Source organism: Nicotiana tabacum, chromosome 13 (genome assembly GCF_000715075.1).
Source record: "Nicotiana tabacum cultivar K326 chromosome 13, ASM71507v2, whole genome shotgun sequence".
Classification (NCBI taxonomy): domain Eukaryota; kingdom Viridiplantae; phylum Streptophyta; class Magnoliopsida; order Solanales; family Solanaceae; genus Nicotiana; species Nicotiana tabacum.
In genome coordinates this window covers 108,141,640-108,159,285 of record NC_134092.1, presented here as the reverse complement: position 1 = coordinate 108,159,285, position 17,646 = coordinate 108,141,640, and the positions used below count along the sequence as shown (strand labels likewise).

The following is a 17,646-nucleotide window of genomic DNA, read 5'->3' as shown; positions in this document are numbered from 1 at the left end:
GGTTAAATTATGACGAGGGAAATAAATGTAATATCGCAAACAATAAGAAAGTTAATGTTACAAAACTAAACCTAGAAGGAGATTTATGAAATTATCCTTTTCCTTTTGTGTTCTCTTTTAAATATCAAAACCATAGTTTAATCCAATTTAAAGGTACCAGATTTAACTAATACATATTAAATCTAGCAGACTTTAAACATGGCAAAACCACGAGAATCATGGTGCTCAGAAAGTACATCAACTGGCATATGATAGTCGGAACATGATTTTCATGAAAATGAATGTAAATAATAAAATAAAAGCACATAAGGTAAGTTTCTTGTGTTTATGCGTTCAGATTTATTCTAATAATTTTATTAGATCATCTTGAAATGCAAAAGTTACGAAGTAGCTTTTGCAATCCACTAACAACCACAATTTTGTTAGCACTTTTTAAATATGGATGCGTTGATTAGCTTTTAGTTTCTTGTATCTTTATGTTTCTATTGAACGTGATTTTGATAAGATTTTAATGTCTACGTAGGAAGGTAATTTGAGACTGAAATCAAACTCAATCTGATGTTACTTTGTAATTTTATTCGATATATTGTCCAATTCCATGAAAAGAAACTTTTCAGTATATTATCATTCAATTATAAATTAATTAAGTTTTCGCCTGAATTAAACTAGTTGGGATCATTGATATGAATTCTCGACCAGAGCCGGCTTTTGGGTAAAGCCACTGAAGCCCAAGCTTTAGCACCCAACTTTAGGATGAAAATAGCACGGGCTAACCAGTTTCGGACTGGTAATCGAAAAATAATCAGCATTTGCAAAGTGATTGAAAAATAATCACTATTTTGCGAAAATACGGAAAGTTCCAGTATAATTGTCACGATCCGAAATTCTCACCTTCGGGACCGTAATGGCGCCTAACATTTCACTTGCTAGGCAAGCCAACGTTAGAATAATATTAGCCATTTTTAAATAATTTTAAATTAATTAATAATAAAGAAACAAATGCGGAAATAAAGTCTGAAATAAAGTAAATAATCCATAATAATAGTGATGTCTAAATACCATCTCAGAACTGGTGTCACAAGTGCACGAGCTACTAGAATAATACAAATAAAGGTCTGAATGAAAATAAAGGTGTCTGAAAGAAATACATAGCTATGATAAAGTGGAAGGGGACTTCAGAACTGCGAACGCTATGCAGTTATACCTCAAGTCTCCTGCGAATAGCTGAATTCGAGCAAGTCTACTGTGCGCCGCTAGGATCAACTCAGGTATCTGCACAAGAAGTGCATAGTGTAGTATGAGTATAACCGACCCCATGTACTCTGTAAGTGTCGAGCCTAACCTCGACGAAATAGTGACGAGGCTAAGGCAGGTCGCTTACATTAACCTGTACGCATTAATAATAATAATAATAATAATAATAATAATAATAATAATAATAATAATAATAATAATAATAATAATAATAATAATAATAATAATAATAATAATAATAATAATAAAAGTAAGACCGGTAAATCATATCAAAAATTGAAGTCAATTCAACAGTCATAATCCCTCAATTTATTTCCGTTGCAGCGTGCAACCCGCTCCAACAAGATAAACTTAAAATTAAATCCGGTGTGGCGTGCAACCCGATCCAACAATATAATCTTTCAATTAAATTCCGTTGTGGCGTGCAACCCGCTCCAACAATATAAACTTAAAAATAAATCTGTTGCGGCATGCAACCCGCTTCAACAATATAATTAAACAACTCTTATAAAAGAAATTACTCCAATAAATATAACAATTAATATGAAATTATAAGACAACAAGCATACAATAATTATGATTTATTAGAAATAAGTGATGACAAGTAGCAATTAATTGTGAAAATTAAGGATGTAATAGGCATTTTAATAATTAGTATGCTAAACGTCAAGTGGCAATTAAGTCACATAAATCAAATAAGCATGTAGCAATTATAGCATGGATTCAAGGCATGATATTGAGCAAAGAACACAAGAAAAACAATTAATATAATAATTAATTCATGATTTAAAATAATTTATGATTTTATTTTCAAGTAATTATGCAGACAATTAATTTGACGACGTATAGGCACTCGTCACCTCGCCTATATGTCATTACACATGAAATTCTCTTAACAAATAATTTAAGGGTTCTATTTCCTCAAGTCAATATTAACCACAACACTTACCTCACTTCGCAACTAATTTCAAGATTCCAATACACCCTTGCCTCGCGAATTCGTGTCTGAAAGTTTCAAATCTAATCACAAACAATTCAACATACTCAACACAAATCGTAGGAACTAATTCCATATGAAATTATAAATTTTTTGTATTAAAATCCGAAATTTATTTTAAAAATTGACAGTGGGACCCACGTCTTGAATCCCAAAAAGCTCAGAAAATCCGAACACACATTCCAATACGAGTTCAACCATACGAAAATTATTGAATTTCGACATCAGATTGTCTTTCAAATCCTCAATTAAAGTCTTTAAAGATTTCTACCATTTTCAATCCAATCTTTACCCATTTGAACTCAACAATCTACCCACAACCTTATTGGTACAAGCATGTATAACTAATACTCTCACATCCAAGAATCACACTCACAATCACCCATCTTTACCCAAACTCGAAATTGAAGACTAGGGGTTAGAACCTTACCTCGTGGGTGAAGATCTTGTGATATTTCCTTGTTGGATTTCAAAGCTTGAACAAGATTTTTGATGAACAAAGCACTTGAGCTTCTTCCTCTCTCTCTATCAAAATGGGGTCGGGTTATGAAAATAGGAAAATGGACCCTCCGAACTCAAGTATGCGGGTCGCACAATGGACCGCACAATGGTTATGCGGGTCGCACAATGGACCGCAATATCAATGCCGAAATATGGGCTGCGCTGGACAGGTTTGCGATCCTTTTTGCGGTCGAACAATGGGTTTTGCGATCGCATAATGATTCTGCAGTCACATAATGATTCTGCGGTCGCACATCTGACCGCAGAATCACATTTTTCTAGCCTTTGGTAATTTGGTCATAACTTCTTGTAGGAGTGTCCAAATGATGAACGGTTTGAAGCGTTAGAAACTAGACTCGAAGACCTTTCATTTGATAGATTGATCATTTTATCACACCTAAATATGCCTTATAAAAAAGACTAAGCGATCGTTGCAAATATAGTCCGGTTAACAAGTCGGGAGTCGAATCCCATAGGGAATTAACCTACTAATCACAACTACTAGACTCGCACCAATTCATGCAATCAATCTTCAGAAATATTAAATAACAAATTGGATGTTTACTAACCAAAGATCAAGTAATGAAAATGCAGTAATTAATAACTAACTACGAACAGGTTGCAGATAAGATTTGGAATGATCTAAGGTTCTGATTTCCCCTATTGTCGGACTCCTTTCTGCTACATTTCCTATAAATTTGCCTAAGTTTCTCTACCGATCATGAGCATTCTAAGTGTCATAATTCACTCCCGAGTAACTACCACAATTTACTAGACATATTCTTCCGAACTATGCTAGCTGGCACTAAGTTACGGCTCAGTCGGATCGCACCAAGGTTTCGTTATTCCTAATCCCACTTTTAAACCCTTCGTATTAATCCCTCACATACGTTAGGAGTGATGTTGTTCAACAACTACCTAAATATGCACTCTCTTCCAAGTAATACACACTAAATAGTCATAGTCGATTGAGAGCTCTTCAACCAACCACAATATAAACTTAGTTGAACAAATAGAGAAAAAGCTACGGAAAATCTATATTAAACGTAACAGGAAAATCATCCTCCAATTGGTTCCATCAAAACCCTAGATTATAAGTTTAGCTACTCATACTCATAGTAACAATTTCCCAAGTATTTTTCATAATTAAATTACAAAATATGAAGGAATGTAGAACTCGATGATTCTTTCCCCCAAAAGTTGTTCCACGAGCTATTCTTGCCTCCCGTCGCAAAACTGCTTCAAAAGTGGTGTTTGATGTCTATTTATATGTGTAAGAAAAGACCTAAACGACATAGCCCTAGTCCAAGTCCAACAAGGAAACGAAATAAGCCTTCAAAATCTGGATCAGGCTCACTATGGACCGTGCCTCGCGAGGTAAAAGGCGAGATATAACTCGCCTCAGACTGTGCGTCGTGAGACATACCGCGCGCTCAACCTCGCCCTTTCCCTCGCGTCGCCTGCTTCCACGCGAGATCAATAGCTTGCCTCGCCAGCTTCCACGCGAGCTCAATAGCTTGCTTCGCCAACTTCTTCATTTTTTCGCTGCTCAATTCTTTTTTTCTTCTTTCCAACTGTTTTCGAGCACGCTTTATACTTTAAATGTTCCTTTTGCTCTAATTTCATCTCCAATGTACCTACACATAAAATAGACTCCATTACACGCAAATAACGTAGATTTTAGCATTAAAGCACCTAAAATGTAAGGTAAATAATGTATTAAAATATGGAATTATAGCCAAACATCAATACCCCACACTTAAACGTTGCTCGTCCTCGAGAAATCAAACTACACTTATAGACATGGCCTTTTTAAGCAATTCCCTTAACTCGTCACACCAAGAATCCTTAAAATATACTAAGCACAAAGGTGTAACATCCTCACCTCAAGATTTGACTCACAAATACCATGCATTATTCACAATTCACTTACTTACTCTAACATGGAGGTCAATGACATTACCTTTTCGTCATGAATCACGTGCCCTCATACAACAAAAAAGATTAGTTCCACACACAATAGATTTTAAGACCGTAGGAACTCAAGATAGGAAGAATTCACTCGCTCTCAGAAATAACATTCATTTGCCATAAATGATACACCATAGGCTTTTCCGTAGTGACATACTCTACTAATCAAGTTCATTCAGTCTAGGATCAAGTAGAACTTTATTTGGTTGTAATGTAGGCTGCGGGTCGGGTAGGATACGTTTAGATATGAGTGACTACACCTCCCTTAAGCATTTTAATACATATACTTCAACACTCAAGCCCATACTTATATCAAACCAAACCTCCACCTTCACATCAATGTATATTACCCCATACTTCTTTAAGCATAATTACATCACTAGCCACCACCATCAAGAATTATTTTTTTATACAATACAACTATATGTATTTTTTTTTTCAAGTGGCTTTTATTGATATATTTTTTTCTTCTTTCTTTTCAAAACGGTGCACCTTTCTCCTTATTTCATTTGTTCCACTCAAAAGCCAACCACCACCCCACACTTTAACTTTTACATAATTCATCACAATTCAAGTGCTCATGAGAGGTGACAAGGTTCAAATATATGGTCAATTCAAACAAAGGGTAAGGCTTGTAATGTGGTTACCAAAGAAACAGGATTATAAGCTCAAAGGGGTTAACTATGTTATATGCCATTCAGGCGGGTAAACTATATATATCTGGCTCAACAAAGAAACGCCTATATCACTTTCCAAACTGAACAAGACTACTATTTTGCTTTGCAAACACATGGGGCAAGTTCTAGACATCAACTGCAATTCACAGAATATATACAAACCTCACACAGACATGGTACATAACTCACTCAGGATTGGTTTTATCACGACACTCTAGTCAAAGCAGTTAAGCAAATTTAAGAATCTACGATTTAAGGTACTTATACTAGAGTCAAACACTGAGCCTAAGCATCACTCACTATTCTCAAGGCATAACAAACTCAATAGATATCGCTGAAATTCAATTCATAGCACAGTGGTTTCTTCTCCTAAAAATTAAAACTAACTACACCCGGTTCAACTAAAAACCCTTGGAAAAGAACCGCGGTCCAAAGAAAAACCAAGGAGGGAATTACTACACTACCTACAAAGAAAATCTTTTTTTTATTTAGACTTAATTCCCTCAAGAAAATTATCTAGGAGATCCATCGTCGAGAAGAGTCCAATTTTTCTACTTAGCAAGACGACACTACACATTTTTATCATTTTTTAAAAGTCTAAGACGACACTAACTACCAAAAACTATGAATTCAAATAATAACAATATTTACAAGTTACCACCCCGCCCTTATTTCATGCAATGTCCTCAATGCATACTCAAACAGACAAAACAAGAAAAATAACAAGTAGGGTGTATGAAAACTCCCTGATCAAGCCTCGTCATCGCCTTATCCTTGAAGGCTGCCCATTCCTCATCTTCTGCTTCCTCCTCATAAGCATCATCATCATCCGACTGCTCCGGATCGGCCTCAGACTGCTCAGGTGTGTTGACATCCTCATCCTCTAGGAGTTTGTAGCCATCACGAAGCCCAACCAGCTGCTGAGCATGAGCATTGAGCGGGAAACGCTTCTCCAAGATGGACCTCTCCTCTATAGTGGCCGGTCGTCCCCCAATCCGAAGCTGCAAGTCTATCATCCCATATAAATGGGCCATAAAGCTGTCATCGCGAGCATTGCGCTCGGCACCTGTCATTGATGACATAGCAGTCTCTTCCTTAACTCGGACTCTTGTAATGTCCATTAGTCGTAGGGGCTGATCAATGATGTGATCGAAAGCTTTCTCCTCCTCCACCTCTTCTTGTCTCAAGTACTGAGTCAACATGTTTACGAAGGGCATTCGATCAATTCTCTTGCTAGTTCTCACTTGAGTCTTCTAATAGCGGATCAAGTGGCCCACATTCACCCTTTGGCCAGTCATGAGGAAATATAACATGCACGTCCTTTCACGGCTAATAAGAGTGTCATGGTTACAAGGTAGGAGTTGTGTACTAATCAATTTCAACCACACTTGAGCTTCTGCCTTTATTTTCTTCTTAGGGAATTTCCTGTGGCGATTGGTTTTCTTGTCCCTAACCCAAGCTGCCACGGAATTGACACCACAAAGAGTGTGTCTTAATTCTCGATATGTAGGATGGGTGATGAAGTTGTCCAAGGGTTCCTGGGGAACATCCGGCGCACCTAAGAAATTGCATATTGCCGATGCTAGAAAATCGATCAACCTTCCCCTAATGAGCACCGGCTGCTCAGGATCATTTGGATCAAAACCGACATAAAATTCCCGAACCAGATTGACATTGATATCCCCGGTATTTTTGAACACATAACGCAGCCGTAACTCATTAATACCTCTCCAGATTGCTTGGTACTTGGCTTGTAGGCGACGCTCATGAATAGCAGATTCTGGATGTTATGTCTCGGCCTACAACATTTGTACCAGTTCTTAACATGTGGAGGTATGCTCTTGAGTCCAAACGCCCTTTATCCTTGAGGTTGTGGGCGAGTGGCTGCTATAGCTTCCACTGCTTGCAGTCCTTCAACTTGACATGAAGTGGCTTCCCCCCCCCCCTCCCCCCTTTATCTCTTCTTCGGTGGAGGTGCGGAAAGAGCCTTAGCCTTAGACGGAGCAGTGGATGTGGCCTTGCCTTTACTGGTGTCCTTCCTTGGAGGCATGTGAGTACTTAAACAAGTGATCATTAATCAGTTTAGGACACATTGCAAAATTCAAAACATGGTCTTGCGACCCCACACTTAAGAGTTCATCAAATAATGTTCAACAATTTTTTGAGGTTACTCAGACTTCATCTCATCTCCTTCTCTTAGCATGAGAATCAAGCAATGACACAAGGATGTTTCCTCTAATTTCGAAGCATCAGTCTACCAGTGATTCACCCCGCACTTAAAAGTTTAAAGTGGTGCACGACTACATAGCACTAATCTTACAATCCCGGAGACTTGGGCTCCAATGGGGACAAAGAATGCCTTTGAGGTATTATGACTAACACTTAGCACGCACTAGTGCCATGAGAGTGCTTGTAGGGATGAGGGATTGCTTCACCCTCCCAACTCATCTTCGGAATTCCGTGTTACCACTTGTTGACACAAAAACAACACCATTCCTATGGGGTTCATGGGGCTGGAACATACAAACACATTGATATAATGAAGAACAACCCCATAAGTTTTTTTATCCAGTGACATGCATTCACCCAATTCAAAATTGTCAAAGAATGGAGGTAGAAACCATACCTTAGATGTTTGAGAGGAGGGATTGCCCTTGAATTTACGTTGCAAGTGAAGGAAGGAGTAGAGAAATGCTTGTCTTCAAAAGGGTTTGTGAGGGAGGGGGTGATAGTGTGTTCTTGGCGTGGGTGTGTGAGGCATGAGTGTGTTTGAGGTGTTTAATTTAGGTCTTAAGGGAGGGGATTAAAAGAAACAAAACAAAAGAATTTAAATGACGATTTAATACTATACAAACCTGGCGACGCGAGGCTACGGTCGCGCTTTACCCCGTGCGAAGCGAGCTCCAACACGAGTTGTGGGGTGCGCGATGCGAGACAGTACGCGAGTTACACCTCATTGTACCCCATGCGAGGCGAGCTCCCATACAAGAACTCGAACTGGCGATGCGAGGCTTTCCGCCTGGACAAGCTCACTGGGGACTAGGCGACACGAGGTTCATTGCATGACTTGCCGAAATTGCATGCAAACATGTTAGTTCGTATAAACGAAAAGAAAAAATTCTAACTACACTAAAAATCAACTACTAATTGGGTTTCCTCCCAACGAGCGTCTTAGTTAACGTCACAGTATGATGAATACAACATTACAATGGGTTGCCTCCCATAAAGAGCTTGATTTAACGTCACGGCATGACACAGGCAATCGACTTAAGGCTCGCTCAATATTTTTGGCTCTAGAAAATGAGTCACCGATACTACTTTCGTCTCATCCATGCCCAAATAATGTTTCAACTTGTGACCATTGACTCTAAACTTGCGAGAGCCATCTTCTTATGCAATCTCTACAGCTCCGGTGGGATGAATCTCTAGCACACGAAATGGTCCTGACCATCTTGACTTCAATTTGCCCGGAAACAACCTCAATCTCGAATTGAATAATAATACCACGTCTCCCGGCTTAAAATTTCGCTCAAGAATGTGTTTAGTCATGCACCAGTTTTATTTTTTCCTTATATAACTTTGTACTCTCAAAAGGATGGTAACGGAACTCATCAAGTTCATGCAGCTCTGTGACTCTACTAGTTCCAGCGGCCTCCAAGTCCAGATTTAATTGTCGTAACGCCCAGAAGGCTTTATGCTCTAACTCCACCAGTAAGTGACATGCCTTTCCAAATACCAAATTGTACGGTGACATACCAATATGAGTTTTGAATGCAGTGCGGTAAGCCCATAGCACATCATCCAATTTTCTCGCCCAATTAGTCCGAGTAGCATTTACAGTTTTTGTCAAAACACTCTTGATTTCTCTATTTGACACCTCGACTTGCCCACTTGTTTGTGGGTGATACGGAGTAGCAACTTTATGGCGAACACCATATTTCTCCAACAACTTTGCAAAGGCTCGGTTGCAGAAGTGGGTATCCCCATCACTGATGATAGCTCTTGGCGTGCCAAATCTGGTGAAGATATGTTTTCTCAGGAAACCAATAACTATCTTCGCATCATTTGTTGGAAGTGCCACGGCTTCTACCCATTTCGAGACATAGTCCACCGCTACAAGTATGTACTTGTTATTATATGAGGTGACAAATGGTCCCATAAAGTCGATTCCCCATACATAGAATACTTCCACCTCTTGAACTGGGTTCATGGGCATCTCATGTTGACGGGAAATATTCCCCGTCCGTTGGCACTCATCACAACTTGTCACCCAGAAGTGTGCATCTTTAAACAACGTCAGCCAAAATAAATCTGACTCCAACACTTTAGCCGTTGTCCTTACAACTCCAAAATATCCTTCATACGGTGAAGCACGACATGCCTGCAAAACAGAAGATTGATCTATCTCGGGAATGCATCTACGGATCATGTTATCAAGACAAATCTTAAACAAATATGGTTTATCCCAAAAATACATGCGACAATCACGAAAAAACATTTTCTTTTGCACAGAAGACAAGTCATAGGGAACAATACCGCTTGCCAGGTAATTTGCAATATCTGCATACCATGGTGTAGCCTCGAGGCTCGTTGCTAAAATTTGTTCATCTGGTAAAGTCTGCATGATCTTCTCCACCCCAACCTTCTTTTCCGCTCCTTCAAGCCTAGACAAATGATCAGCAACTTGATTTTCTGTTCCCTTTCGGTTATGGATTTCTAAGTCGAACTCTTGTAGCAGTAGCACCCATCGAATTAGGCGCGGCTTTGACTCCTTTTTCTCAATTAGGTACCTGAGGGCAGCATGGTCAGCGTAAATAAATAGCCTCCTGATTATAAGTGTGGTGCACAACACACCCATAAACAAGGCTCTACTAGACATGGCTTGTGGACTCCCCGGGATACGACCTGCTCTGATACCAAGTTTGTCACGCCCCAAACTAGGGGAGGCACGACTGGCACTCGATACTGTATTCGATCGAGTTAGCCACTAAACATACTAGCTAACTAGACTGGGGGCCCAACAGATCGGGCAGCACAACATCTGAAATACTAAGCCTGGACCGTAAGGTTATGACATGAATAACAATAAGCCATATAAACATAGGTAGACAAGCCAAAATAATAAAATACTAGCTGGCCGACGAGGCCGCGACTGAAGACATACATGCCTACACACCTATATATACATGCCAAGCCTATGGGCTGGAGACTGAAAGCAGCAAAAAGAAACCCAGAATATTGTGTCCACAATAGCCTCTAAGAGTGTCATAAGCATTGTCGGGATAAGGCCCCAACTATACCCAAACTGTACAACAAAAGTAACCATCCTATGAAAGCTCCAGGAAGAGGTGGAGCTTACCAACTCACAGCTGAACCCCGAAATCCTAGCGGAGGGGTCGATCAGAGTCCCTACCTGGAACTGCACGCACGAAACAAAAATGTAGTATCCCCAGGCAACGGGACATCAGTACGAATAAAAATGTACTGGTATGTAAGGCAGAAAGTAGAATCATACATAGCTGATGTAAAAAGGTAATAAAGATACCACCTGACACTGAAACTCTGATAGCCTCCATGGCCGACATCCGACCTCATAGTAATAAAATATGCATGGTATGCTCGTGTAATCGTATGTCGTGAATACATATATATTGATGTAAATGCATGACATACCCAACCAAATGCTAGCAATGGCGGTCTCTCCCGGTAGCTAACCGGTATCATATTGCCAACCTGTGGCCATCTGTACAATATATATAGTCTTTCGGGCAAATAGGCCCCTTACCTCCGATTATAGCTCGAAGTCCATGCATAATATGTCATGTATGATATGAACTTTGAATGCACATAATAGGCCATAACAAGAACTTAGCCAACCTTGGCTCATTGGTACTCTTATTCTCATAATCTCATAATCACCTTCATATCGCATACAAATGTCTCGTGGAGCCTCATATCTTTTTTTATAAGTTTGAAAACTTAACTCGACTTTTAGAAAGATAACTTAACTCTGAATATGTTCATAAAAAGCTTAAGGTGATTCACTTAGTCCTTATACCTGATTTCTTGATAATTAGTAAAAGAAAGTATTTAAAAAAAATCAAATGTTTTAGTAGTTTAAACATAAAAATTATATTTGAGAATTTTGAAATCGACGTGTCACTTTAGAGATTTTAAAATACACTTTAACAAGGAAGAAGGACTGATCGCAAATACTAAATGCATTTATTTTTAAGTCACACAACCCAAAGACGAATAAGAATTTATATATATGGACATATATTTAAGAAAGCCGACAAAATGACATATATAGATGTCGAATACCCTTTTTAACCGAATAAGTGGAATATCAACCTAATAGCATCATGAAAATACTTTAGCTACGATACCAATGCCTTTCACAGAAGGTCTTTCTAGCAACAGAATAGTAAAATATCACATTTGGCGTCTTAGGAATTTCCCAAAATTCGTGCTAAAAGGAAGGACGAAGCTTAGCCTTAACATACCTCTCCAACGAACGTCTGAATGCCTATAGTTCCTTCACGAAAGTTGTTCCTTACGTCCTAAGCTTCGAAACCACTATATATATGTAGCTTATACGCATATATATATATATATATATATATATATATATATATGCAGCTTATACGCACCTATAAATAGTTCATAAATGAGTTTAAATCGGCAGATTTGCCATATGACCCTAACTTGACGAAACGCCCGTAGAACTTTGTAAAAACGATCATAAAAGAGTCCCAAGATGATTACCTTGGCAAACCAAGTATAAATCCTGAAGAACCAGCAAGAACAACAATTTCCTATCTTCCAAAAATAGCTCCAAACACAGCTAATAGAAGGGGAAAACGATTGCAAAGCGTAGAGATTGCGCTTCTAGGCACGGGGGCAAACTTTAACGATAGAAATCGTTAAAAACGCACCTTAATCACTCAAGAACACCATGAAACCCTCTCTTAAGCTTTCTCACTGTTTTGGAACGAAGATGAAATGTTTTGGGGTCTTAAAAGTCGGATTTTCCGACTTATACCACTTGTTTGACCCGACCCGGTTCGCGACCCGATTTCAGCCCGGATAGTCCGCGGTAAAACAGTCATAACGTTTTACTCCAATGTCGGTTTGATGTGAGATTTCTTTGGTTGCAAACTAGACTTGTAGACCTTCGATTTGGTAGGTTGTGAGTCCCATAACTCTTTATATATTAGGAGAAATGATCTGATACATTTGACCCAAAGTTTAGAAAATTTATTAGAGAAATTTACGAAAACTTTTGCCGACCTTTATTTCGCAATTTGCTTGACTCCAAAACTTAACATGTGACCAGTGTGATATTATAATACCTCATAACACATTATTTTTAGCATATTATACACTCTTAGTCTTATCCCACAGGTGCAAGTTAACTTAAACCTTCAGAACGCGCGGGGTGCTACCCGAGCCATTTCTTTAACCATGAACCTTTGTCTAAGGGATTCCTTTGACTTAAAGCTTTAGTTTAGTTCCTTGATATTACCACATATTTCCAATCTTATTCTCCCAATGTGCTATACCCAATCATATATACCTAATATAACCACGCCACGTTACGTATATTACGTATAAAACCTGGGGTCTCACATCAACGTTCTACTTGCATAGTAGATTGGATGCATGACTTTATCTTTTCGTTGCCCAAAAACTTCTCCCACAGCATAGTTGCTTATATCGCACATCAGCTCAAAACCCAGTCGGGGGCTACTATGATTGGTGCAGTCACCAATTTCTTCTTCAACTCCTCAAACGCTACCCTGCAGTCATCAGAAAACAAAAAAAAGTGATCTTTTTCAAGCAGTTTACACAAGGGGTTAGCAAATTTGGAGAAACCTTTTATAAACCGTCTGTAGAAACCGGCGTGGCCAAGGAAACTTTTTATTGCTTTAACGGAAGTGGGTGGTGGTAAATTTTCTATCACTTCAACCTTTGCACGATCCACCTCAATGCCCTTACTTGACACTAGGTTCCCCAAGACTATACCTTCATGTACCATGAAATGGCACTTTTCACAGTTGAGCACCAGATTAGTCTCCACACATCTCTTCAGCACTCTTTTCATATTCTTAAGGCAGTCATAGAACGAGTCTCCCACCACTGAGAAATCATCCATGAAGAATTTCATTATGTCTTCTACCATATCTATGAAAATGGCCATCATGCACTTTTGAAATGTCGCGGGTGCATTGCATAGGCCGTACGACATTCTCCCGAAAGCGTAGATGCCATATGGACAGGTGAATGATGTTTTTTCTCTATCTTCCGGGGCAATAGAGATCTGATTATACCCTGAGTATCCATACAGAAAGCAGAAGTGGGACCTCCCAGCCAATCTATCTAACATCTGATTAATGAACGGCATGGGATAATGGTCTTTTCGGGTGGCCTTGTTCAATCTTCTGTAGTCCATACAAATTCGCCATCCCGTGACTGTTCTTGTTGAGATCAGCTCATTGGTCACGTTTTGCACGACAATCATTCCACATTTCTTTGGCACATATTGAACTGGGCTAATCCAGTTTCTGTCCGATATGGGGAAAATGATTCCCGTATCTAACCACTTTATCACCTCCTTTTTCACAACTTCTTTCATGTTGGGATTCAACTTTCTTTAATGTTCTCTGGAAGGTTTGTGGCCATCTTCCAGTAAAATCTTATGCATACAGAAGACCGGGCTGATACCCTTAATGTATGTAATGGTCCAACCAATTGCAGTTTTGTATTCTATTAATACCTGCAAAAGTTGTTTTGCCTGCACATCTAACAAACCAGATGACATAATAACAGGTAAAGTTGAGTTAGGTCCTAAGAAATAATACCTGAGGTGAGGTGGTAGCGGTTTCGGTTCCAACTGTGGTGGCTCTTCGATCGATGGCTTAGCTGGAGGAGTGTTTCTTTCTTCTAAGTGCAAAGACTCAAATCTGAGCTCTCTTTTCTAGAACCCTTGGCCACTCCGCCAAGTCCTATCCATTTACTTCTTCTAAGTTCATGAGACAGACTGCTAGAGGGTCTTTAGCGTTCAGAGTCTCATCTTCCTCCTCCAAAATTACATCCACATCTTCTATCAGATAGCAGTTAGCAAATTCACTTGGTCGCCGCATAGACTTCTGCACATTGAATGTTATCTCTTCATCGTTCAGACTCATTTTTAGCTCTCCAATTTCACAATCAATTAGAGCTCTCTCAGTGGCAAATAATGGTCTTTCCAAAATTATAGGAATCTCTTCGTCAACCCGGCAGTCCAAAATGACAAAATCTACAGGAAACACAAACTTTTCAACCTGCACTAGTACATCATCAAGGATACCTGATGGCCTCTTCAATGTCCGCTCGGCTAGCTGTAGTAACATGGATGTGGGCCTTGCTCTTCCAATACCTAACCTTTTGTAGATAGCAAAGGGCATCAAGTTTATGTTTGCCCCTAAATCACACAATGCTTTAGCAAAAGCATAACTGCCTATTGTGCATGGGATTATGAAACTCCCTGGGTCTGACAACTTCTCAGTTATGGGTCTCGTCACGACATCACTACAGGTCTGGGTTAGTGTAACAGTGGCCAAGTCTTGGAAGTCGAACTTGCGAGACATCAAATCATTCATCATTTTGGCATACCCAGACATCTCCCTCAAGGCGTCAATCAGTGGAATGTTCACCTGGATTTGTTTCAACATCTCCATGAATTTCATATACTGCTCATCCTTCTGATATTTGGCCAATCTCTATGGGAATGGTACTGGAGGTCTTTTCCTTCCTGTGATTTGAGTTTTATCCTGCTCGGGCACTACTTCTACAGTCGTTTCTTGTACTACCTCAGTTTCCTTCGCAACCTCTTTTTCCTTGCTTGTGCTCTCTTGTGCATGTTGTATTGTTACCTCAGTTAACCCTGTTAAATCATCTACCTCAATGAGTACTGGAATAAGTGTTTCAGTTGGTCGGCTTTCGCGAGCAATTTCTTGTTCTAGATCTAGGTCTCTACCATTTCTTAAACTCACTATCATCAACTGCTTCGGGCCCTGCTCTTTTGGATTGACATGGGTGTCCGCAGGTAACGTCCCTTGGGGACTATTATTCAAAGCCATTGATATCTGCCCTAGTTGAATCTCAATGCATTTGATAGCTGAGTCGTGCGATATTAACTTTTCATGCATCTGGTGTGCCTTTTCTTGCATCTGGTGGACCTTTTCTTCCATTTTCCCGCTCAGTATTCCTTTAATTTCAAATAACTCATCATTTTGTCGCACTATCTGTTGTTGTTGAGGCTGTTGATAAGCTGGCTGCTGATTTTGTTGATTGTATCCCTGTTGCCTTTGGTAAGGCACAACTTGACCCTGTGGTCACATAGCTCCAGGATTGCTACTATTATTGAACTGCTGCTGTGCTAATCTATATTTTTTATTATGTTGATCCCAATTCTGACCACCTTACCTTTGTCCTCCATAGTTGGCCACATAGTTCATATTTTCCCGATAGTTCTGGTTGTCACTTTCCGCACTCCACGAGCATACATATGGTTAGTTAATGCACGGTGTACATAAGCCCCCATTAGTCTCGTCAACTATGTTTACCTGCTGCTTCTGGCCTAATTCATCGATCATTTTGGTAAGGATACTCATCTGCGTCATCAGAGTGGCCATATTCTCGGCTATGGAGTTATTTGGGTCCAAATCCACTGAGTGAATGACAGGATTGATCGTAGAGTCTCTTGTCATCCATCCTAAGTTTTGAGCCATTTTATCAAGTAAGATCTTGCATTCTCTGAATGATTTGCTCAAAAATGTTCCACCTGCTGAAGCATCAACATTGGCCTTCATGTTGTCTGCCAATCCCATGTAGAACCTCTGCCCCAACATATGATATGGAATGCCATGATGTGGGCACTTAACCATCATACCTTTGAACCTCTCCCACATTTCTTGTAGTGTTTCTGTTGGTCTCTGCCTGAAGCTCAATATCTCATCAACTTGTTTGACAGTCTTATTGGGTGGGTAGAACTTGTTCAAAAATTGCTTGACTAATTCCTCCCAAGTAGTGATGGAATTTATGGAGAGTGAATTTAGCCAAGTCTGAGCCTCTCCCGTCACCGAGAATGGAAACAATAACAACTTTATTGCTTCCGGTGTCATATTTGGTTGCCTTTGTGTGACACATATCGACAAAAAATTTTTCAGATGCTGTTGAGGATCTTCAATGTAAGACCCTGAGAACAGTCCCTTGTTCTGCAACAAATGTAGCATGTTGTTTGTGATTTGAAATGATTCCGCTTGTATCTCAGGGACTGCAAATTGCGTTTGCCAGATTTTCGGCGGTGGGTTGTGCCCAATCATACAATGCTGCTTCTGGCACAAGAGGCGCCACACCCTGATTGTTCGGGGCATTCGTATTATTTCTGTTGTTTGGATTTTCTATTATGCCATCCATGTCTGGTTCGATTCGTTCTGTTGAGCTCTGTTGTTGTTTGTCCTTCTTGTTTGCATAATTCAGTGCCTTGAAAACTTTCTCAGGATCTGATAATGCTTCGAACAATTCACCAGTTCTAGAGGAGTTTCTAGGCATGCACTTGTAACACCCAAGACTACAAACGTTAGAATTTCAATGTATTTAGTTTAAAATGAAGGAAATTGGCTACACTAAGAATTCTAGCACTTCTTTTAGCTGCAATTAATAACACCATTAATTCCCCGGCAACGGCGCCAAAATTTGATCACGCCCAACTATGCCTTATAAAAAGGACTAAGCGGTCGTTGCAAATATAGTCCCGTTAATAAGTCCGGACTCGAATCCCACAGAGAATTAACCTACTAATCACAGCTACTAGACTCGCACCAATTCACGCAATCAATCTTCAGAAATATTAAATAAGAAATTGGATATTTACTAACTAAAGATCAAGTAATGAAAATGCAGTAATTAATAACTAACTATGAACAGGTTGCAGACAAGATTTGGAATGATCTAAGATTCTGATTTCCCCTATTGTCGGACTCCTTTCCGCTACGTTTCCTATAAATTTGCCTAAGTTTTCTCTACCGATTATGAGTACTCTGAGTTTCGTAATTCTTTCCCGAGTAACTACCACAATTTACTGGACATATTCTTCTGATCTACGCTAGTTGGCACTAAGTTACGGCTCACTCGGATCGCACCAAGGTTTCGTTATTCCTAATCCCACCTTTAAACCCTTCGTATTGATCCCTCACGTAC

The 17,646-nt window shown here is 39.6% G+C and overlaps 1 protein-coding gene and 1 non-coding gene across 2 annotated transcripts; one reads left to right on the top strand and one right to left on the bottom strand.

Annotated features, from left to right (window-relative positions):
* Positions 1–14,056: 14,056 nt before the first annotated feature.
* On the bottom strand, positions 14,057–16,355 carry LOC142168293 (uncharacterized). Its single transcript, XM_075228954.1, has 4 exons — positions 16,011–16,355; positions 15,255–15,773; positions 14,559–15,098; positions 14,057–14,197 (listed from the first exon to the last, which is right to left on the bottom strand). Exons 1-4 carry the CDS (start codon positions 16,353–16,355, stop codon positions 14,057–14,059), a joined length of 1,545 nt encoding a protein of 514 aa, XP_075085055.1.
* LOC142168562 (small nucleolar RNA R71) lies at positions 16,306–16,412 on the top strand. Its single transcript, XR_012698413.1, has one exon. It is a non-coding gene; the product is annotated as a small nucleolar RNA R71 (small nucleolar RNA).
* The last annotated feature ends 1,234 nt before the right edge of the window (positions 16,413–17,646 follow it).